Source organism: Oryzias melastigma, linkage group LG10 (genome assembly GCF_002922805.2).
Source record: "Oryzias melastigma strain HK-1 linkage group LG10, ASM292280v2, whole genome shotgun sequence".
Classification (NCBI taxonomy): domain Eukaryota; kingdom Metazoa; phylum Chordata; class Actinopteri; order Beloniformes; family Adrianichthyidae; genus Oryzias; species Oryzias melastigma.
In genome coordinates, this window is record NC_050521.1 from 14,231,214 (window position 1) to 14,253,321 (window position 22,108).

At 38.0% G+C, this 22,108-nt stretch overlaps 4 protein-coding genes across 13 annotated transcripts in view; all 4 read right to left on the reverse strand.

Annotated features, from left to right (window-relative positions):
- LOC112153685 (protocadherin gamma-C5) overlaps nucleotides 1–22,108 on the reverse strand; it is a 529,198-nt gene that overhangs the window by 371,506 nt on the left and 135,584 nt on the right. Inside the window, exon 1 of one of the 10 annotated variants that reach the window (XM_036213892.1) lies at nucleotides 14,438–16,952. The exons of 8 other annotated variants lie outside the window; for them this stretch is intronic. In XM_036213892.1, coding sequence (XP_036069785.1) covers nucleotides 14,438–16,816 — 2,379 coding nt within the window. In that variant the 5' untranslated portion in view covers nucleotides 16,817–16,952. Of the gene's footprint in view, nucleotides 1–14,437; nucleotides 16,953–22,108 lie in introns of those variants that run through there. One more of the 10 variants, XM_036213900.1, reaches the window with a different exon arrangement.
- On the reverse strand, nucleotides 270–7,498 carry LOC112153272 (protocadherin beta-11). The gene is made up of 2 exons (XM_024283347.2): nucleotides 4,685–7,498; nucleotides 270–732 (listed from the first exon to the last, which is right to left on the reverse strand). The coding sequence occupies exons 1-2, from the start codon at nucleotides 7,121–7,123 to the stop codon at nucleotides 616–618; spliced, it is 2,556 nt and encodes an 851-aa protein (XP_024139115.2). The 5' UTR covers nucleotides 7,124–7,498; the 3' UTR covers nucleotides 270–615.
- On the reverse strand, nucleotides 9,442–13,211 carry LOC112153269 (protocadherin beta-15). Its single transcript, XM_024283342.2, has one exon. The coding sequence runs from the start codon at nucleotides 12,796–12,798 to the stop codon at nucleotides 10,333–10,335; it is 2,466 nt and encodes an 821-aa protein (XP_024139110.1). The 5' UTR covers nucleotides 12,799–13,211; the 3' UTR covers nucleotides 9,442–10,332.
- The window catches only part of LOC118599227 (protocadherin gamma-A12-like), a 27,448-nt gene continuing 27,110 nt past the window's right edge, over nucleotides 21,771–22,108 (reverse strand). The window contains exon 2 of the mRNA XM_036213909.1: nucleotides 21,771–22,093. Coding sequence (XP_036069802.1) covers nucleotides 22,037–22,093 — 57 coding nt within the window. The 3' untranslated portion in view covers nucleotides 21,771–22,036. The remainder of the gene's footprint in view (nucleotides 22,094–22,108) is intronic.

Sequence of the window (22,108 nt, forward strand, 5' to 3'; positions counted from 1 at the left end):
GGACTCAATAACAATGTGGCGCACCACTTGTTCCCCTAACCAACAGCGTCGCTTAGAGTACAAATGATGAAAAGCAACATTCAGGCCAAAATCTGAAAAATTAAACCAAAAACATATGCTGCTCATACCTTTATCAAGCTGAGAGAAAAGAATATATTCAAGTCAATGATGGAGCAAAATATGTATGTATATTAAATAAACAGACAGTCAAGCGGAGAGAAATAAATTTGATAAAAAAAGAATAAAAGCTAAAACAGCAGCGAGGCAGAAATCTAAGAGGAGGTGATGTGATCATTTGGATTTTTATGATTTACCATTTTACCCAAATAAAATTAAAATAACGAAAAAAACAAAACAAAAGATAACCAACTAACCAGAAATATAAATAAAAATGTTTTGCTTGTATAAAAAAAGGTCGAGATGTGATATGTGATACAATAATAAAAAAAGAACAAGTTTTGGGACAAAAAAAAAAGCACCTGGCCGAGCTCTGAAAACAGGGTAGCAGGAAAAAAATGGTGCTGGATGAAACTTCTTTAGGAACAAAACTATAAAACAAGTTACATGGTGAATTGTGCTTTTAACTAGCTTTATAGAGCACAGTCTGGTTATATATTAAATTACTTTAAAATGAAAAATGCCACTGTACTTCGCTGTCCATGGTGCTGAACTATTTCTGGAAGGTTGTTCAAAGACAAAAGCAACTGTAAAACTAGCTAATTGTTTACTGACCTCTAGAGGAGAGTCTGGTTCATCCAGGATGCTCTTCTCACTCTGCATCCGCTGCATGGTTCCTGTAGAACTGGGGTCCATTATCAGCACGTTTTGACTCCCAGCTCGGCCGAACTTACAGTCACTCTTTCTGGAGTCAGTGGTCCTGCACACCTCGTAATTGTACGTGTGTGGCAGAGTCCCTGTGCCCAAAGTGTCTGAGTAACGTGGAGGATAATATGGAATGACAGGGAGGCTGGAGTGATACAGGATGCGAGACTGTCTCCATCGGTAGATCTTGACGGAGATGATGACCACTAAACACGTGATGAAGAGGAAAGAAACCACAGCCAGAGCCAGCACTAAGTAAAAAGTCAGGTTGTCATTGTAGTCCTTGTCGTGTGGAAAGTCGCTGAACTCCGACAGCACTTCAGGGAAGCTGTCCGCCACCGCCACGTTAACAATGACTGTAGCTGAACGAGAGGGCTGCCCGTTGTCCTCCACGATCACAGTCAGTCTTTGTTTGAGCAAATCTTTCTCCGTCACTTGGCGGACAGTTCGGATCTCCCCATTCTGGGAGCCCACTTCAAACAGCGCCCTGTCTGTGGCTTTCTGCAATTTATAGGAGAGCCAGGCATTCTGTCCAGAGTCCACATCAACAGCCACCACTTTAGTCACCAGGTAGCCCACATCAGCTGAACGAGGCACCATTTCAGCCACCACAGAGCCAGCAGTCTGGACCGGGTACAGCACTTGAGGTGGGTTATCGTTCTGGTCCTGAACTTTTATAATAACTGTTGTGTTGCTACTGAGAGGAGGAGAACCTCCATCCTGAGCTTTGACCACAAGCTCCAGCTGTTTGATTTGTTCATAATCCAGAGAGCGAACTGCACTAACAACTCCTGTTTCAGAGTTTAAAGACACATAAGTAGAAATTGGACTTCCGTTCATACGAGTATCTTCTAACAGATAAGTAATTCTAGCATTTTGACCCCAGTCAGAGTCATGTGCCTTCACAGAAAATATAGAAAGTCCTGTGGGGTTATTTTCAGTAATCTGTGCAAAATAGCTTGATTTTTTAAACACTGGCACATTATCATTTATATCTGAGATTTTAAGGTTTAATTGTGTACTGCTAGAAAGAGGTGGAGATCCAATGTCTGTTGCTGTTATTGTTATATTGTATTCTGCTATAGATTCTCTATCAAGCTGGTGATTGGAGATTAAATTATAATAGTCCGTCAATGAAGATTCAATCTTAAAAGGGAGTTTTCCATCAACAAAACATCTGAATTGGCCATTTGTTTCTGAATCAAAATCTTTTATGTTAAAAATAGCTATAGTTGTTCCAACAGGTGCATCCTCAGACACGGAGCTTGAAAATGACATCACATTTATGACAGGTGCGTTGTCATTTACATCGACTACATCAATTATGACTTTACTAGTTCCAATTAAGCCACCTTGATCTTTGGCCTCCGCTCTGACCTCATATCGTTTGTCTTTTTCATAATCTATCGCACCAGTCACAAAAATTGTACCATGGTTTTTATCAATACTGAATATATCTGTGGTGCTCCCTTTTATTTTTGACAGACTATAAGTAATGACCGCATTTGAGCCACTGTCTGCGTCAGTAGCGTTGACAGTGATTACGCTCGTGCCTTTTGCTGTGTTCTCTACCACAGATGTTTTGTACACAGACTGGCTAAAAACTGGAATGTTGTCGTTCGCATCTAAAACAGTAACATCTATATTTACTGTACCAGATCTTTGCGGCGTTCCTCCGTCAACTGCTATTAATTTTAAAGTCAGGTGTTGATGCTGCTCTCTGTCTAACGGCTTCTGAAGCACCATTTCAATGTTTTTGCTTCCATCTGGATTCGTATTTTGCTTCAAGATAAAGTTGTCGTTTGGAGATAAAACGTAATTTTGCAAACCGTTCTGGCCCACATCCAAATCCTCCGCGCTCTGCAGCGGAAACTGGACTCCAACAGCGGCTGATTCGCTCACTTCAAAACTGATCGGCTTCTCTTTGTTCGGAAAAGCGGGAGCGTGATCATTTATGTCCAAAACCTCCACGGTGATTCTGTGCAGTTCCATGGGATTTTCCAGAATCATCTCAAAACTGAAGCTGCACGGCGTCACGTCCCCACACAGCTGCTCGCGATCAATCTGCTCGTTCACGACTAGAATCCCTTTGTCTGCCTTCAGCTCTGCGTAATGAACGTTTTCTCTTGTCACGATGCGGGCTCGCCCAGCGCGCAGCCTTCTCAGATCCAAACCCAGATCTTGCGCCACGTTACCGATGACAGAGCCTTTCTTCATTTCCTCCGGTACCGAATACCGAATCTGTCCGGCTACCATGATAGTAATATTAAGTAACAAAAAAAGCAGACAGAGATTCAGATGGAAATCAAAGAAAAATCGCAATCGGAGGGAGAGGCGGATCTCCGGCGCCATAGCTCGAACAAAAATCAAACAAAGAAAGGCAAAATAATAGTCCTCTAGAAGTGAAGAGAGTAAAGATATTTCTTTTTGAAATCAAAAGGTTTCCAACATTTTAAAAAGAAGGTTTGTGAATATAAATAGTCCTCAACTCAGCTAGATGTGGTCTGCAGTCCGATCTAGATCATACGCTGTACTCAATCAGCAGTCAGGGGAAGGACAAAATGTTGACGCAGCCAAGCTATTATTTTGCTGTCCAACAGCTCCACTTGCAGTCTAAACCGAGTAAAAAGAAAATATAAATTCCCCACAGAGAAAAAAAAAGAAATACAAAGATAAAAATAATCTGCATGTAGTTGGCTCAGACAGAAACAGAAAAACACTTGTTAAAAATCAATTATCTTTGTTTTTCACAGAATGCTGACTTAGTTAATGCTGTATCAACCACGTTCATTATGACAAAAATGTCTATCCCCAGAGATAAATAAAATACTATAATCTATTGGTCTGTTGTCTGTTCACCAAAATCATGGATCTTTGCTGCAGCGCCTTTAAATTTTCTGCAAGTTAATTGTGAAATATTGTTGATCTATTAACCTAGTTCAGATGTCTTTTTTTTTCTTTTTTTCCCAAAGGGACAGAAACAAAGAACTTCAGTTTCACACATAGAAAAGAGCACAAAAACGAGACTCTATGCAATAAAACCCATTACACATACTACTAATAAATTATTTCAACTTCCAATATAGTCAACAAAATAGAAGAATGTATATCAGAAAGAGATCACATCCCAAGAGAAGCTTATCATACAAACTTTAAATAATGATTGCTGCAAGCAGAAGTTGCGTGAAAAGTTAACTTAGTTATACAAATAAGTCAAATGATATATACCACAATGCACAGTTTTGTCATACTCTTATAGAGATAGAAATAGGAAACTTTTTAAGCAGAACAAATCCAGCTATATAGTAGCTAAAATGAACCAGCAAAATTGGTATTTTATCACAGACTAAAAAGTACACTCTAAAAATATATTTTATTGTGATCAAATGATCAGTAAAAGTCAGTTCAGTTCCTTTTGTGAGTAAAGGGTGAGCCATCCCATCAATTATTAAATAAAATTAAATACACAGTCCCATCCATGGCAGTGTCTACTGGACAGATTCAGAAGGCATTAAAACAGTTGTTTTTAAAAAAAAAAAAAAAACAACAACACAAACCTCCAAAATCTAAAAACAGTTATAAAGTTGTTCAGGACCACGGACAGTGACGGGAACAGGGAGACACTGAAAACTATCAAATTTAGCACAGACGTTATAATCTGCTATCTTTTGTTGACTAAAATAATTCCAACAGATGCATTACATGCTATAGGCATTATTACTGATATAAGATGTGTATTAACTGTCTAGGCAATTGTAGACAAGCAATGTCAAACACCGCAACTCGTCAACATTATAGGAAGTAACAACACCGCTTGCATCCTGTAATGCTTTTGTCTGTAAAGTAAATTGGATCAACTGACCTCTAGAGGAGAGTCTGGTTCATCCAGGATGCTCTTCTCACTCTGCATCCGCTGCATGGTTCCTGTAGAACTGGGGTCCATTATCAGCACGTTCTGACTCCCAGCTCGGCCGAACTTACAGTCACTCTTTCTGGAGTCAGTGGTCCTGCACACCTCGTAATTGTACGTGTGTGGCAGAGTCCCTGTGCCCAAAGTGTCTGAGTACCGTGGAGGATAATATGGAATGACAGGGAGGCTGGAGTGATACAGGATGCGAGACTGTTTCCATCGGTAGATCTTGACGGAGATGATGACCACTAAACACGTGATGAAGAGGAAAGAAACCACAGCCAGAGCCAGCACTAAGTAAAAAGTCAGGTTGTCATTGTAGTCCTTGTCGTGTGGAAAGTCGCTGAACTCCGACAGCACTTCAGGGAAGCTGTCCGCCACCGCCACGTTAACAATGACTGTAGCTGAACGAGAGGGCTGCCCGTTGTCCTCCACGATCACAGTCAGTCTTTGTTTGAGCAAATCTTTCTCCGTCACTTGGCGGACAGTTCGGATCTCTCCATTCTGGGAGCCCACTTCAAACAGCGCCCTGTCTGTGGCTTTCTGCAGTTTATAGGAGAGCCAGGCATTCTGTCCAGAGTCCACATCAACAGCCACCACTTTAGTCACCAGGTAGCCCACATCAGCTGAACGAGGCACCATTTCAGCCACCACAGAGCCAGCAGTCTGGACCGGGTACAGAACCTGAGGTGGGTTATCGTTCTGGTCCTGGACTTTTATAATAACTGTTGTGTTGCTGCTGAGAGGAGGAGAACCTCCGTCTACAGCTTTCACTTGCAATCTGAACTCTTTAGTTTGTTCATAATCAAAGGAGTACAGAGACTGAATCGTGCCGCTTTCCGGTTTAATTGAGAAATATTTGGAGACAGGATTTCCGTTAATTTCATTTTCCACAAGAAAATAACTCAGGTGTGCATTCTGACCCTGATCTGGGTCAGTAGCCTGAACTTGTAACAAAGTGACACCTGGAGAGTTGTTTTCCATCACGTGAGTAGTGTACACATTCTGTCCAAAAGCTGGAGCATTGTCATTAACATCCGTAATTTCTAGAACAAAACTCTTTTTGCTGGACAAAGCTTGGAAGGCTTCATCGACAGCTGTTAGGGTGATGTTGTATTTTGAATTTATTTCTCGATCAAGGATTTGTTCTGTTACCAAAGTGTAATAATTTCTTAGAGTGGATTTGATGCTAAATGGTAGATTTTCTTCTATAGCAACGCGCACTTGTCCGTTTTTACCCGAATCTTTATCCTGGACACTAATCAAGGCCACAACAGTGCCAGGGGGAGAATCTTCTGAAATCTTTCCTGAATATGAAGCCATGGTGATCACTGGGGAATTATCATTGACATCTAATATATCGATTATTAATTTGCTATGTCCAACTAACCCCCACGGATCCTTTTCCTGAATATTTATTTCGTAACTCGACAAAAGCTCGTAATCTAGCTCACCCGTGAGTTTAATCTCCCCTGTGAATGGATTTATTTCAAAAGGAAAAGAGGAATCCTCCTCTAAGTGGGTGAAATAATAAGTGACGTTCCCATTGTAACCCTGATCTGCGTCCACGGCAGACACTCTGAGTATGATCGCGCCGCGCAAAACATTTTCCAAAACAGAGGCTTTGTACAAGCGCTGCGTAAAAACGGGTGCATTATCGTTTGCATCCAGAACGGACACTTGAATTTTGACTGTCCCGGACATCTGCGGTTCTCCGCCATCCACAGCAGACAATACAAGCGCGTGCTCGCTTTGTTTCTCTCGGTCCAAAGCTTTGTGAAGCACAATTTCTGCATATTTACTCCCATCTGGCCGAGCTCGTTGTTTTAGAATAAAATGCTCGTTTGCTTTTAAAGCGTAGCTCTGCAGTGAGTTTATCCCTACGTCAGGATCAGATGCGCTATCAAGGAGAAACGCGGTCCCTACTGCAGTCGATTCACTAATATCCAAATGAATTTCTTTTTTGGGAAAAACGGGAGCGTGATCGTTTACATCCTGTACCTCAATTGTGATGGGAAACAACTCGAGTGGGTCTTCGAGGACGATTTCTAAGCTGAAACTGCATGGGGATTTCTTGGCACATAATTTTTCTCTGTCGATTCGTTCATCGACAACGATGTGGCCTTTGTTCGGATTCAGTGTGACGTATTTGATTTCATCGTCTATAACAAGTCGAGCCCGACCAGCCACCAACCTTCTGACGTCCAAACCCAGGTCTTTTGCAACATCTCCAACAAACACTCCTTTCCTCATCTCCTCTGGAACAGAATACCGAATTTGTCCGTCGACTGTAGCCAGAAGAACGTAAAGCAAAATGGAGATTTTTACATCCGAAGGGTGTCGTCTCCTTTTTGAATAATCCATTCTTGATATAAAAAATTGTAATATCATACAGGAAAAATGAATAGGCTAAAAAACTCTTCCTTCAAAAATACGCAGTATTAAAAGATACTGGTTGACGTGGGCGGTTATATCACCCCTTTGTTGCAAAAATGGGTGGTGGTGACTTTGTGTTCTCGGTGAGCTATTACACTCCAGCTTTCTGCTTAGGCAATAGCACCACCATCAGTCACTGTGAGCACACATACTATGTTTTCTATTATTATTATTTTATTCTATTTTTATTTATTTATTTATTTTTATTTTTCATGCATCTGTGTTTATCAAACTTCAGGAGCCTCTTCCAGAATTCTTTTTAATCGTTATCAACTCTCCCAAAAACACATACCAAGCAAAGAATATTAGTAATTCAAGGTCAGCTATATTGCTAAAAAATAGAAAAAGAAAATAAAAAAAAAAACATAATGTTGCTCTCATCCCTTTTGGTAAATTGTGCCATTTAATTATTCTTTCAATACATAACATTTTAAAATTACAATTTCCCCTCAAATATTGTTAGTAGCATTAAGTATAGGGTACTAAAGTAACCATTACAAATCTTTAAAAAAAAAAAAAAAAAAAAACAGCACAAGTCATATAGTTTCCTTTTTTGCAGATAAAAGTATGAGTGGGTAAAGTAAATGTCCTGCAATCTTTTTTTTTCCCTTTCTAATCTGACTAACCACACTGACCTACTTTTTAGCTTTGGATTCAAAATCTAAATCTTCCCCAGCAGTCATCCCCAAGAACGCACCACTACAATTTCATACATGTCAGTATAGCTAAAATAATGTGTGCAAATAAATATATGATTATTGTATTTAATCACAAATCACCTTATAGTAGTATCACATAAAACTGCTTTACTGCAGAGCAGAGCACCCAGTGCACAGTGATTATGCATTATTCAAACACTGCCTGCACTCTGCAGGCAGCAACGCTTATTTATATTCATTTGGTGAAAAACATGAGGATGAGCCACACTAAACTCTCGAAACAGAACATTGCAGCTTTATGTATTATTGTAGATTGCAGTTTTGCTTTGAAACAGCTTTGAATCAGTATATAAACACAAAAGTAGCAGGTGATTATCTGAATTATAAACAGAAGATGAAATCAAAGAAGATATGTCAAGATGTGTGTTTTGCAGCTTCATGATGAAGTTGTGATGCATTTGGGTCTTGATAAATAAGGTGCAGAGCAAGCATATCATAAAAAGATTTAGTACATTAAAAATAAGCTTACCTTTTTGGATCAAAGTAGAAGTCAGGTTCATACAAAGCACCAAGAAGAATAGCATGAAAAAAGAAGAGGAGGAAAAAAAAGTTAGCAGGAATAACAAAATCTTCAAATAAAACAGCCTCTTGAAGCAATTCTATACCCGTTTTAGAATCATTAAAAATAGGTAAGTTTGCAAATAAATTGTTCTTTTAAATAAAAAAAATCATGTGAAAGACAAATGCATTTATCAGGTTACTGTAGTGTTGACAGATTTCAAAAGAAGGTGAAATCTTAGCACCTATCACACCTTTTCTTTGACATTTTTTCTGAAGACAAATATAAAAGTCTGTTAATGAACAGTCCTATCAATAAGACAGATTTTGTCATTAATATTTACCCACAACTAAAATGGCTGCATCCTTGATTAAAAAGGACTGTCACTGTGACTCAATACGCCAATAAACATTTTTCCCCAACACCAAAATATTTTTTCTGTTAAATAAATCAATAACACTGAATATATTCTAAAAAGTAAAAGCACCACTAAAGTCCACATTTAAAATAGTCTTATAAAAATATGTTCCAGCACTGCCAGCCTAAATCTTTATTACAGAGCTCTTGTGACCTACATACAGCAGCAGTAGGAAAACAGTATTTTTCTCTCCTCCCTCTGTGGCTAGAATTAGGAGCACAAATGAGCCTGAAGCTACACTGGAAATTTATAGATTCACTGTGGTGTTATACATGACGGTGACACAGTAAACCACAGAAACATGCTCACCTATGGCTTTTTATTTATTTATTTATTTTAAATGGCAAACTTGCGCTTCATAGCTTTGGAATTTAAAAAAAAAAATCTAAGTCACAAGATTTTTTATGTCATTAGTTTTTCACACAATGTGAACATGCAGCTAGATTAAAAAAAGCATTTAAAGAGAAAACATTTATCCAAAATTGATGTCTTCTCAGATGTTAAAAACCAAATGCAAATAATATATTAAAAAATAATTTATTCTAAATAACTTACAGAAGTATCACAACAATCAGCAATGAGAACATTGGATTGAAATCATAATCAAATAGAAAAAAAACAAAAACAAACATCAAAATCTTTTTTGGAAAGTTTATTTTTTTTAGTAGATGCATTCATCCTTTACATACTTTTCACTTTATGAGTTTGGTTGGAATAGCAAAGCTTGTGTTTTTTTTTTTTTTTGTCAGACATCAAACTGTGAGGTTGTTTTTAACGAGAATGATAAGACGTGGTCACGTGTAGATCCTAAGTTAACATGTGCAACAAAACATGCATCAAAGCTTCTTATATTACATATAACAAAACATCCAACTCCAGAGACTTCAACACTAACCTCAAATAGTGAAATCAAAAGAAAAAAAATACTTTCTCCTATATATCAAATGAGAAAAATATCACGGAAGTTTAAAGAGTGAATAATAATTTATGATTGTCAGAGGAAAGAGATAACCCTAAACTGCAATATATAAGTATACAACATACAACTTTAACAATAAAACAGAAAAAAAATAAAAAAAACTATACAAAATGTTAGATAGATTATGCTGGAGAAAAATAAGGTTAGCCTAATTATACATCAGTGAATTAAAAAAAAAAAAAACAAGAAAACAAAAACTATAGCAATATTCATAATCACAACAACGTGCGCAAATGCTTAATAACTTGATTTCTGCATAATTTTATTAAAAAAATACAAATCAGTGGACATAATTTTGTTTTCCATGATCAAAGCCAGTAGAAATACAGATTATGTCACAAAAAAAGAAACGTAAATCTATATTTTCATGCCTAAATATTTCTGCAGAAAAAATACCAAAAATAATCAACCATTGACAATTTTTGCACTTAATATTTATACCACAAATCACAATTAGATTAACTCCAGTCAAAACAAAATAGTGCACATTAAATTCAGTACTGATATTACAAGTACCTATCATATAATTTTTTAAATGACGACAAACTTTTACTTAAAAACGTAACACGGATGCTGGGGACCAGCTCTGGCCTTCAGACTGGCTCTGTCAGTGCTGAGGCGCCTTACTGTATTTTTTTGATAGACTGCACTTCTTTTTTTTAGTGTGTCGGTGTCTGTGTTTCCTCCAAAACGGAAATCGCCTCTCCATGAACCAGTAGTCATAAAGGGGTCATATCGATCATCTTTCAGCAAAGTCCCACAACGACTAAAATCTGCAAAACCAGTGGAGTAGTAAGTGGATGGGAACACTGGGAGATTGGCCGTGGTTGATCGGTAAACATAGCCACGCCGGCAGAGCTTAAAATAAATCACTGCGCTGATTAAGAGGATGAGCAAGAGTGAAACGACTGAAAGAGCGATGATTAAATAGAGCGTTAAATCGTCACTGTTCTGTGATTCATCTACAAACTCAAAATGCTCTTTTAAAACCGGCAGGCCATCACCGAGTGTTATACTGACCGTTGCCGTCGCAGAGAGAGCCTCATGCCCGTTATCAGTTACTAAAACTGACAGTGTTTGTTTTGGTTCATCGTCCTCCATGAATGCTCGGAGAGTTCTGATTTCACCAGTGTGAAGATCTGCCATAAATAGGCCAGGCCGGGTTGCTTTAATTATTCTGTAAGAGAGCCATGCATTGTGACCAGAGTCTGCATCCACAGCTACCACCTTGGTCACCAGGTAGCCTCTTGGTGCTTCAACTGGCACCATATCTTCTGCGATGTAGTCAGAAGTTTGAACTGGATAAAGAATGACAGGTGCATTGTCATTTTGATCTTTCACAAAAACATTTATAGTACAGGTAGTGGAAAGTTGAGGCTCGCCTCTATCAAGGGCTGCCACTCTTATCTGGAAATGAACTGACTGTTCATAATCAAAGCGGCGGGATGTGAAGAGTTCTCCTGTGTCTGAGTTTACTATAAGAAAGGATGACGCGTCTAAATTCATGTCCTTTAATATGTGATACATTATTTTTGCATTTGATCCTTTGTCACTATCTTGCGCACTGACTTGAATAACAAAAGTGCCAACTGGTTGGTTCTCCAAAATGTTAGCATTGTACTCACTCTGTGAAAACGTTGGAGCATTGTCGTTCACATCACTTACTAGAATTGATAAAACTGTCACACTTGAAAGAGATGGAAAACCTGCATCAGTGGCAGTTAAAGTAATGTTATACTCTGACTGTATTTCTCTGTCCAGCATCTCATCAGTCACTAACATATAATAGTTTTTAACTTCTGAAACTAATTTAAAGGGAACATAGTCTGGTATTGAACATGTGACATGACCACTACTGCCTGTGTCTAGGTCATAAATATTAATCAAAGCAACCATGGTTCCTGGTTTGGAGTCCTCGGCCACATTAGGAGAGGCAGACTTTACCTCTATCACTGGTTTGTTGTCGTTCACATCAATCACATCAATTATAAGTTTACAGTGAGAAGCCTGTCCACCACCATCTTTAGCTTGAACATCAAGCTCAAGCGAGCTAGCCTCTTCGTAGTCAATGATGCCCACCACACGCACTTCTCCAGTCTGAGAGTTGATTTCAAGCACTCCAGCCAGTTTGTCAGAAAGATGTGTGAAAGAGTATGTTATTTCTCCATAGACACCATCATCTGAGTCTGTAGCATTTAAGGTTATGATGACAGTCCCAATGGCAGAGTTCTCTTGCACAGATGCTTTGTAAACTCGTTGGCTAAAAACTGGGACATTATCATTAGCATCCAAGACCCGAATATGAATAGAAGCAGTTCCTGATCTGTTGGGTTCCCCCCCATCAATCCCAATGATTTTCAGTACATGTTCGGCTTGTGCCTCTCGATCCAATGGCTTTTTGAGAACTAGTTCAGGATAGGAATTCCCATTTATCTGGGTGCTCAATTCTAGTGCAAAATGGTCATTATGGTTCAGCTTATATTCCTGGATAGAGTTCCTGCCCAAATCAGGGTCATGTGCGCTCTCCAAAGGAAATCGTCGTCCCAGAACAGTAGATTCAACCAAATCGAGGTTTATCTCTCCTGCAGTAAAAACTGGGCTGTTGTCATTTATGTCGGTTATGTCCAAAACCAAGCTGGATGCTTGAAGAGGGTCTTCAAGTAAAAGCTGGAACTGCAGGATGCAAACAGTAACTTGCGCACACAACTCCTCTCGGTCTATTCGTTGGCTGATCAAGAGATTTCCTGTTGCCAGGTCCAGCTCACACAGCTGACTGGTTCCTTCTGCAACAACCCGCGCTCGACGAGCATCGAGCTGCGACACCTCCAGTCCAAGATCTCGTGCAACATTTCCAATGACAGAGCCCACTTTCATCTCCTCTGGAAGCACGTAACGCACTTCTCCCAGTGAAAAACACAAATGAGAGAGAAGCAAAAAAACCCCGATCCACCATCTTAAACATATTCGACGATCCGCCAGAAAAACTGCTTCCAGAAATAGATGTTCTGTCGACATTGTAAGCCAATCCTCAAAATGCAGTAGCAAAAATGGAGGCTATACTGCTGCTGTAATCCGGGAGCACTCTGCTTCTCTTGCTGAGTTAATCATGCTCTATTAAGGATGCTGTCAGCTTGGATTCCTACATCTCTATTCCCATTCGACCGCTGCTTCTCGCTCCCCCTCTCTCTCTCCCCCCTGTTTTTCTCTCTTTTGGCGTCTCTTTTTTTTCTCTCACAGACTCACACAGCCATGCAGCATCTCTGCTTTTCTCCTCTTCACAGGCACACAAACCTGCAGAGCTCTCTGCTCTAACCCAGTTCTCTAATTCCACTGACACAGAAAGGCAAAAGCATGCATGAGTCAGGCACGATAGAAGGGCGTCATCTAGAGACTGAAGGTACAATTACAAGCAGGTTTCAAAAAATGATGAGTAGATGAGAAATAGAAAAACACAAAAAAAATAGTGTTAGAGTCATTAAGTACATTTTGGTGAAGAACTAATACTTGACAGTGTTGTAACTCTGATTTGGACTTGAGGACCGTTGTATAATTTGGTACAAAAACAGAAAATTGATTTGAATCTTGTTTTAGCAAATTACAGCAGACGCAATGAGGAAGAACTTAAACTTATCTTAAGTGTGTGGCTGCAGCAGCTGAAAATGTTGTAGCAAGACTGTAAAACTCTAAAAACAAATGATAAAATTGTAAACTCAATTCTATAATTAACTGGAAGACAGCAGTGGGACGTGAGTACATGGATGGGGTTATCATATCATCTTCAAGCACTTTCATTTCATTTCATTTCATTTCAAGAAGTTTGATGTAAAACATTTAAAAGCAAAATATACTCTATTTAAATTCCACTGACTTAAAACCACAGCAAAAACAAGCACCTCACAGAAAAAAAAAATATATTTATATCAAACTGTTCTTTTTTTGTTTGTTTCATTTCTATTTCATTTACTCTGGAATCTAATTTATACATAAACAAAACAAACAAAAAAAACTGCTAAAATTAATCGGCTAAATTAATGTATAGGTAGCAAAACATTCTCAAAGAAAATATTTTTAAATAGGCAGATCAATGTTTTCATTAGCATTATTTCATATCAAAATTATGATTTTTTTTCATCAAAATGAAGCAAGGTAGAACTACATAACTTACTGTAATAAACTAATATAATTTTGGTCATATTTATTTTTTGTCATATAAAAGTTGAAGAAAAAGATGAATAGTTCTAGGATTTAAAACCACTCAGTAGGATGTGTATATGAGAAGCACAATTAGGTGAGGATAGAAAAGATAGTTTTAAATGCTTAATATATATATATATATATATATATATATTTGAAAAATGTCACAATCCCTACCTCTGTTGTATCACCAGAATCCCCAAAATCCTCCAAAAAATGTATAAGAAATCCAGCAACAGAGATACTAAACAATCCAGTGACAAAATGATGATACATATTGTGAGAAAAACTTAATTTTTTTCAAAAAGGTACCTTTGACAACTATTATTATGTTTTACCAAAACTATTACCTGAGGTAAAACTGGAAAAAAGAAAAAAACATGCTATAAAAAAGGCATTCTTATTATTCGTGTCTCCAAAAAATATACCTCTGTGTCCCAATTATTGGAATAAGGCCTACCTCGGGGGAAGCATCAGTATCTCCAAAAGCCTCCAGAAAGTCAGTAGGACTCTTCCTGAGAGTCTGGTCAGCAGGCAGCGTGTTGTCATTGTAAGAAGACACAAACTTAAAGTCACTGGTTCGAGATCCTGTTGTCAGGTAGGCGTCATAATTGTAAGCGCTGCGTAAAGTTCCTGTGCCGTCAACATCTGCGTAATTAGGAGGCAGATAACCGCTGGGGATGGCAACTGCTCCATCAAACAAGAGTCGGGGCTTTCTCCTGCGACAAAACCTCACACCCAAGATGATGATGATGAAGGTCAGGAAGAAGGTGGACACACAAACCAGAGCGATGATCAGATAGGAAGTCAGTTTGGAGTTCTTCTCCTCGTAAGAAATCTCCTTGAGTTCTGGCACCTCAGCCAAGTTATCGGAGATGAGTAAATACATGGCACAGGTGGCAGACAGAGAGGGCTGTCCGTTATCTTTGACTGCCACAATCAGGTTCTGTTTCATGCTGTCAGATTGGGAAATGTCCCGCTGCGTCCTGATCTCTCCACTGTGCAGACCGATGGTGAAAAGTCCCGGATCAGTGGATTTGACTATATGATAGGACAGCCAGGCGTTCTGTCCAGAGTCGGCGTCCACCGCGATCACTTTGGACACCAGAGAGCCTCCGTGTGCAGCTTTGGGGACCAGCTCGGTCATGAAGGAGCTGCCCTCCGGGGCGGGGTACAGAATCTGAGGAGAGTTGTCGTTCACATCCCAGATCAACACACTCACGCTCACGTTGCTGCTGAGCGGAGGAGAACCGTTGTCTCTGGCCATCACCTGCACTTGAAAACTCCTCAACTGTTCATAATCAAACGACCTGACAGCGTGGATCAGCCCCGTGTCTCCGTTCACAGACACATAGGAGGACACCGGGGCTCCGTTCACCTCAGCAGCTAACAGAGAATAAATCACTGTACCGTTTTGTCTCCAGTCGGGGTCTCGAGCGCTCACCCGACATAAAGTGGAGCCAGCTTGGTTGTTTTCGCTCACATATGCGCTGTACGACTGTTCCTCAAACACAGGTGGGTTGTCGTTGATGTCAGCTACAGATAAGTGAACACTTTTAGACGAGGACAGAGGTGGAGAGCCCTCGTCAGTGGCAAAGATGCTAATGTTGTAATCAGACACTAGTTCACGGTCCAGCTGTCCTGTGCTCACCACAGAATAATAGTTTTTGATGGAAGGAACCAACTTAAAAGGAGCGTTGCCTTGAATGGAGCAGCGGACCTGTCCGTTCTTGTCAGAGTCTCTGTCCTGCACGTTAATGATGCCCACCTCTGTACCAGGAGGGGCGTTCTCTGGGATGGAGCTGGACACAGACTTCAGACTGATTACAGGGGCGTTGTCATTTACATCAGTGATGGAAATAATTACTTTAGCATAAGATGAAAGTCCCAAACCATCCTTGGCTTTAACGCGTATTTCAAATGATGTTGTACTTTCATAATCAATTTCACCTTTCACCAGAATTTCTCCCACTTTCACATCAATACTGAACATTTTCATCACTTCTTTTGTGACATGTCCGAATTCATAAAATACATCTCCATTGACTCCTTCATCTGCGTCTGTTGCGCTCACTGTAACCACTACAGTATCTAAAGGGGAGTTTTCGGGCAGACTGGCTTCATACACGGCCTGGCTGAACACTGGGGCGTTATCATTAGCATCCAGCACGGTGATGTGGATGACGACTGTTCCTGATTTCTGAGGAGATCCACCATCTACAGCTGTGAGGAGCAGATCCATTTCCTTCTGCTTTTCACGATCAAGTTCTTTGTCTAGAACAAGCTCAATGTTGTTTCCATTCGCAGCCAGAATAAAATGATCGTTCTTCTGAAGGTTGTATTGCTGCACTGAATTCTGCCCTACATCCGCATCGTGCGCCTCCTCGATCACAAAGCGCGCTCCTCTGACTGCAGACTCCTGAATTTCTAAATTGATTATTTTTTCCTTAAATTCCGGAGCATTGTCATTAATATCTTGCACATGAAGGTTTACGCGATGAAGCTGGAGAGGATTTTCCAGCACGAGCTCGTGTTTGAAAACGCAGGAAACCTTTTCTCCGCAAAGCCCCTCGCGGTCAATCCTGTCGGCCACAATCAGCTCTCCGTTCTTCAGGTTTATGTCACAGTAACGTTTGTCTGTCCCGTCGGTGTCGATGCGCGCTCTTCTGGCGGACAGTGCAGCCGCCTGCAGCCCGAGATCTTTGGCGACATTTCCAATAACCGATCCTCGTTTCATCTCCTCTGGGAAAGAAAAGCTCACGTCTCCATAAGCGGCCCGGAACAAAAGCAGAAGCAGCAAAACCCGACGAACAGGAACAAAAGAGAAGATCCACTTCATCGCTGATCCACAACAAAACACAGTCTGATGTGTTGAAAAAATGAAGTAGCTAAATGACAGAAAACGATAGCGACCGTAAACGTCGTTTTTGTTATAATCCGCAGACAGAAACGCAATAAATGTCTGTCCTTTCTGAGGTCTAGGCTTCGGAGATTTTCTTCTGCTGGTGTACAGCGCCACCACGAGTTATAATAAATAAATACAGAGATTTTATTTATTCTTATTTCTCCAATGATATATTAATTTTACTCATTTGTATTTTTTATGGTTTTTTAAAGTATCGTCGGCAAATATTATTTTATATAAGTTATAATACATTCATACAGTAATGTTTATTTTCATTTTTTGTATTTGTATTTTTTTCTGTGTGATTTTTTATGTGGGCTTATTATCTGCATTAATACATTTTCTACTTTTATATTTATTTATTTTTTAAATTTTCTTCTAAATTTTAATTATTTTGTTTTCAAATTACAGTTTCATTTCTCCAACAGAACCTGATCAGGCTACATTATTAAGGAAGACAATTCCCATCAGCATATCCAATATTTCTTCCTGTTTTCTTTGGTAAAACAAATTAAAACAACTAACAAAACTACAAAATAATCACATGCACACATTTAAGACTGTGTTGGCACTGATCAAAGCCATTTGCTCATGTTGTTGCATTTTTTTGTATGTTTTTTTAGAAATCCATTTTCTTTCTGTGGTTCATTTTTTGGCTAGTGTGGTTTACATTTTTGATCACAGTGATCAGCTACTGTACTTTTATTAAAAAAAAATGTCTTTAAATTAATCAAACAGGAAGCTTCAACAGTTTTGCGACTTTGACCCGGGACGTTTCTGTGTAGAGTTTGCATGCTGTCCTCATGCATGTAGTTTTCTTCTTAGCACCCAGCTTCCTCCCACAGTCCACAAATATATTTCATAGATCTATTGATAATTCTAAATTGTTCCTATAAAAAGACTTTGTTATTGTGTTGCTTTATGACAGAGTAGTAGACTGTTGACCTGTCCACCCCACCTTTGCCCAACAGTAGCCAAGAAAGGCTCAAGAGGGCCCATGATCCCAAAAGGGGGGTGTTTGTTTGATTTCTTGGTTTTAAATCTATGACAGTAGGGGACCTTGGTGAAATTGACAATATATTTATATATATAAAACACTATTTTTTATAAAAACAAAAAAAAGTTTCAATATCTTTATGAATGAAGAATCCACACAAACGTTATTTTACCCTCTACAGCACACAACAAACACAGAAGACATATTAAAAAAGTAAAAAAGAAGAAAACTAACTATTTGCAAAGACAACCAAAAGTCAGCATGTGTTGTAATACATAATTTGCTAATCAATTCATCTGATAAATAATATTATATAATTATTTTCTGATTAAATAAAATCCACTCATACGTCATTTGAATGTATTCCAAGCAGCAAAACAATCAAAATGTCAAAACAAATCTAGTGAGGGTCTTCTCTGGAATGGGTGTCAGAAAACTGCTTACTTTAGAAAGAAAAAAAATCTTCGTTGAATTTCTATATTTTTACTTTAGAGTCCCTGTGCTTCAGTTGTTTAGCATGAGTCTTTAAATTGTAATGACAAAAAGTCCAAATAAACTTATTCTTTGCCTATTGGACAATAGAAGATTGGAAAAATATTCCCTGCTCTGATGAGTCTTGATTTCTGCTTCAACATTCAGACGATAGGGTCATAATTTGTGGGCAATAATATGAAAGCATGGACCGATCCTGCCTTCTATAAACTGCTCAGGTTGGTGGACGTGTATTGGTGCTGAAGTTCTGAGGGGGAGAAAGGAATCCAACCCAGAAAAGGCAATCAAAAATGCATCAAATTACCAAAAAAAAAAAATAAATAAAATAAAATAAAAAAAAATAAAAAATAAAAAAACACCCTAAATTTGCTCTACTGAATAATAGTGTTAAAACAGATAGGGCAAGTATGATAAAATACAATAAGTTTTTTAATGGAAATTCTTCAGTTACAGTTAAATATACAACTCAATATCCTATATTGATCTGATGTATGTGTGCTTGTTTTCTCAAAGTATCTTCTATTACAACGTTTTATGGACTATTAGTTACAATTATAGTAAACAAAAATTAAATAATAAGTTCTTTAAAAATGATCACTCCAAAAAGTCTTTCACACAAATGTTTTCGGTGAGCCAGAAGCTGTTAGAAGATTTAAGTGGGGCAACTCATGTTACCAAAGGTTCAGAGAAATATAATTTTGCGTCCATATTCCCCTCTGTGTACTGTGGAAAATTGTACTAAATTGCTGGAACTTCCATTTTTACAACAGACACTTCGGCCAGAAAGTATAGACAAATTTGTGAGCAGATTACTGATGTTCATATTGCAGCAATGGAATATTATGGTGTCTGTAATCAAACAGCAATGACTTATTTCTTTGCTTAAGAAGTTCAAAAGTAGAATCAAATAACTTAAAAACTAAATGGTGAAACCATCAGAACAAATGAACCACCACCATGCATATTCAGATGAATAGTATGACCCTGATCTACAACAACTAAGCAGACAATACAGTTCAGGAAACTGCCAAATAACTTGTTGCTAAATAACATACGAATATGTAGTTTAAAACATTGTTCTTTGTCACAAACTCTCCATTAAAAAGTATCTGCGTAAAAACAGTTTTTTTTTCTTCACATTTTCAAACACAGATAAAACAAGACCGGTAGGGGCTGCTTAGGTTTATTTTTTTTTAATCATAATCCCTGAACAAAATACCAGCAACAGTAACAGCATAAAATAATTTGCAACTGTGTTTGCTGAATCAATGTAAAAAAAAAAAAGAACATTTGAAGATATTTATATAATATGAAATGAAAACGTAAATCTGAGAGGAGGAGACAAGAAATGTGGCAATTTACACTTAATGCTCTCATCAGTAGATGATGATAAGATGTCAATATTTCATTAATCGGGGCACAATCAGTGTTAAAAAGCTCAAATTATCCTCACACATAAAAACATAAATAAATAAAGCAAATAAACCTGGAAAACTAGCACACTTCCAAAATATAATATTCTCAAATAAAACGTATTGTTGTCATAGAGCAGATAAAATCAGCTCGATAAAAGTTCCACACAACAGAACTAGTTCACTAGTTGAACACCAAAAAAGATGAGTCCTGTCAAAATAATAATAATCATAATAATAATAATAAAATAACAAAATAAATTCTGAAAGCTGGAGTATGCTGTTTTCAAGAATTTAGACCTTGTCTTCAGCACCATGGACAGTTCCCATCACCCAGCATCACAGCAGTCTAAGAGCAGAAAAGGGTCTTAAGAGTAAACTCCACAAAACAACCATATAGCACAGATCACAACACTTTAGGTTTTATTTTGAAAAAGTTAATTATTTGAAAAAAAGAATGTATGTGTATATATATATACTGCCAACAGCAATGCAATTTTACAAGGCATCCCTGTCCAACTGATCTATAATCAATGGGAAATAATGGTGATTTAAGTGACTTTGAACGTGGCATGTTTTTTGGTGCCAGATGGGCTGCTATTTCAGAAACTGCTGATCTACTGGACTTTTCATGCACATCCACATCAATGGTTTACAGAGAATTGTCCAAAAAAGATAAATATCCTGTAAACGGCAATTCTGAGGGGAAAATGCCGTGTTGATGCCAAAGGTCAGATGAGAATGGTCAGACTGGTTCCAGTTGATTGAAAGTCAACATTAACTTAAAATAAACATCAACTTACAATAATTAAAAAAATATAATATTCTCACAACTGAGATCTGCAGAAGAGCATCTCTGAACACACAACAACACCAACCCTGAGGCAGAAAGGCTACAGCAACAGAAGAACACCCCAGGTGACACTACTGTCAGTAAAGAACAGGAAACTGAGGCTACAATTCACACAGTCTCACCAAATGTAGTCAGCAGAAAATAGGAAAACAGTTGCCCGGTCTGATAAGTTTCCATTCCTGGTGTGACATTCAGATGATAGGGTCAGAATTTGGGGTCAAAAACATGAAAACATGAATCTGTCCTTCCTTGTACCAATGGTTCGGCTTTATTCAATACTTTGGGTCCCTAAGCACCAATTGATTACAAAGCCACAGCCTACCTGAGAATTCATTTACGTTATTACCACAGTGTACCATCTTCTGATGCTACCTCCAGCAGGATAAAGCACCATGTCATTAAGCTGGAATCATCAGAATGGTTTCTTAAACACCACAATAAGTTCAGTGTACTCAAAGGGCCTCCACAATAACCAGATCTCAATCCAGCAGAGAACATTTGGGATTTGGTGGAACAAAGAATGGAATCATGGATATGCAGCCGACGAATCTGCAGCAACAACGTGATGCTCTCATGTTAATATTGAGAACATTCTCTCAGGAATGTTTTCAATACTTTGTTGAGATCCGAAGACAAAAGATGATCCAACCTGGTACTAGCAAAATGTATTTAATGAAGGAGTGTATATATAGTTTAACATGTTATATTACTTTAAAAAAGCCCTCAAAAGTGCTTCAAATTACAAAAAATTAATAATTAAAAAAAATCAAATTTATTAATCACAACATTAAAAGCAATAGAGCAAGTAAACTAAGCAAGTGAAGTTATTAAAAAAAGTTTAAATAAATCATTCAATATGTGTAAGCAATCATGATGCTCTTAAACCTGCGGCTTATGCCATATTTTTTAAAAACTTTTAAAGCTCAAAAAGGCATTATTCAGGGAATGTTTAAAACATATACAGGGTAATTTAAATAATATAATTCTTTCATTACTAATTTCTGCCTTAATCCACTAAACATATTTGACCAAATAAACAAGGAGATAATTTTTAATGTTGTTTAATTTTTAATGAGATGACTAAATAAAACTAGAAAGACATTTTTGGGAAAGTATGTTAAAAATCTTCGCACATGTTTCAGGATAATTAAATGACATACTTTAAATACATAAAGAACATCCTTCAAAAGGGAAAATCTACTATAAAAATGTATAGGAAATCCAGCAGCAGAGATACTAAACAACCCAGTGACAAAATGATGATATAAATTGTGAGATAAAACTTAAAAGTAATTTATCATCAAAGAACACTTGACAACTATTATTATGTTTTAACAAAACTATTAACTGAAGCAAAACTGAAAAAAAGAAAAAATCATGTTATGAAAAAGGCATTCTCATTATTCATGTCTCCGAGAAATACACCTCTGTATCTCAATTATTGAAATAAGGCCTACCTCAGGGGAAGCATC

Coding starts and splice junctions, on each gene's coding strand:
- LOC112153272 (XM_024283347.2), bottom strand. CDS start 7,123: ATGATATTACAATTTTTTATATCAAGAATGGATTATTCAAAAAGGAGA. Junction 733..4,684: donor AACCAGACTCTCCTCTAGAG/GTCAGTTGATCC, acceptor TCTCCTCTAGAG/GTCAGTAAACAATTAGCTAG.
- LOC112153269 (XM_024283342.2), bottom strand. CDS start 12,798: ATGTCGACAGAACATCTATTTCTGGAAGCAGTTTTTCTGGCGGATCGT.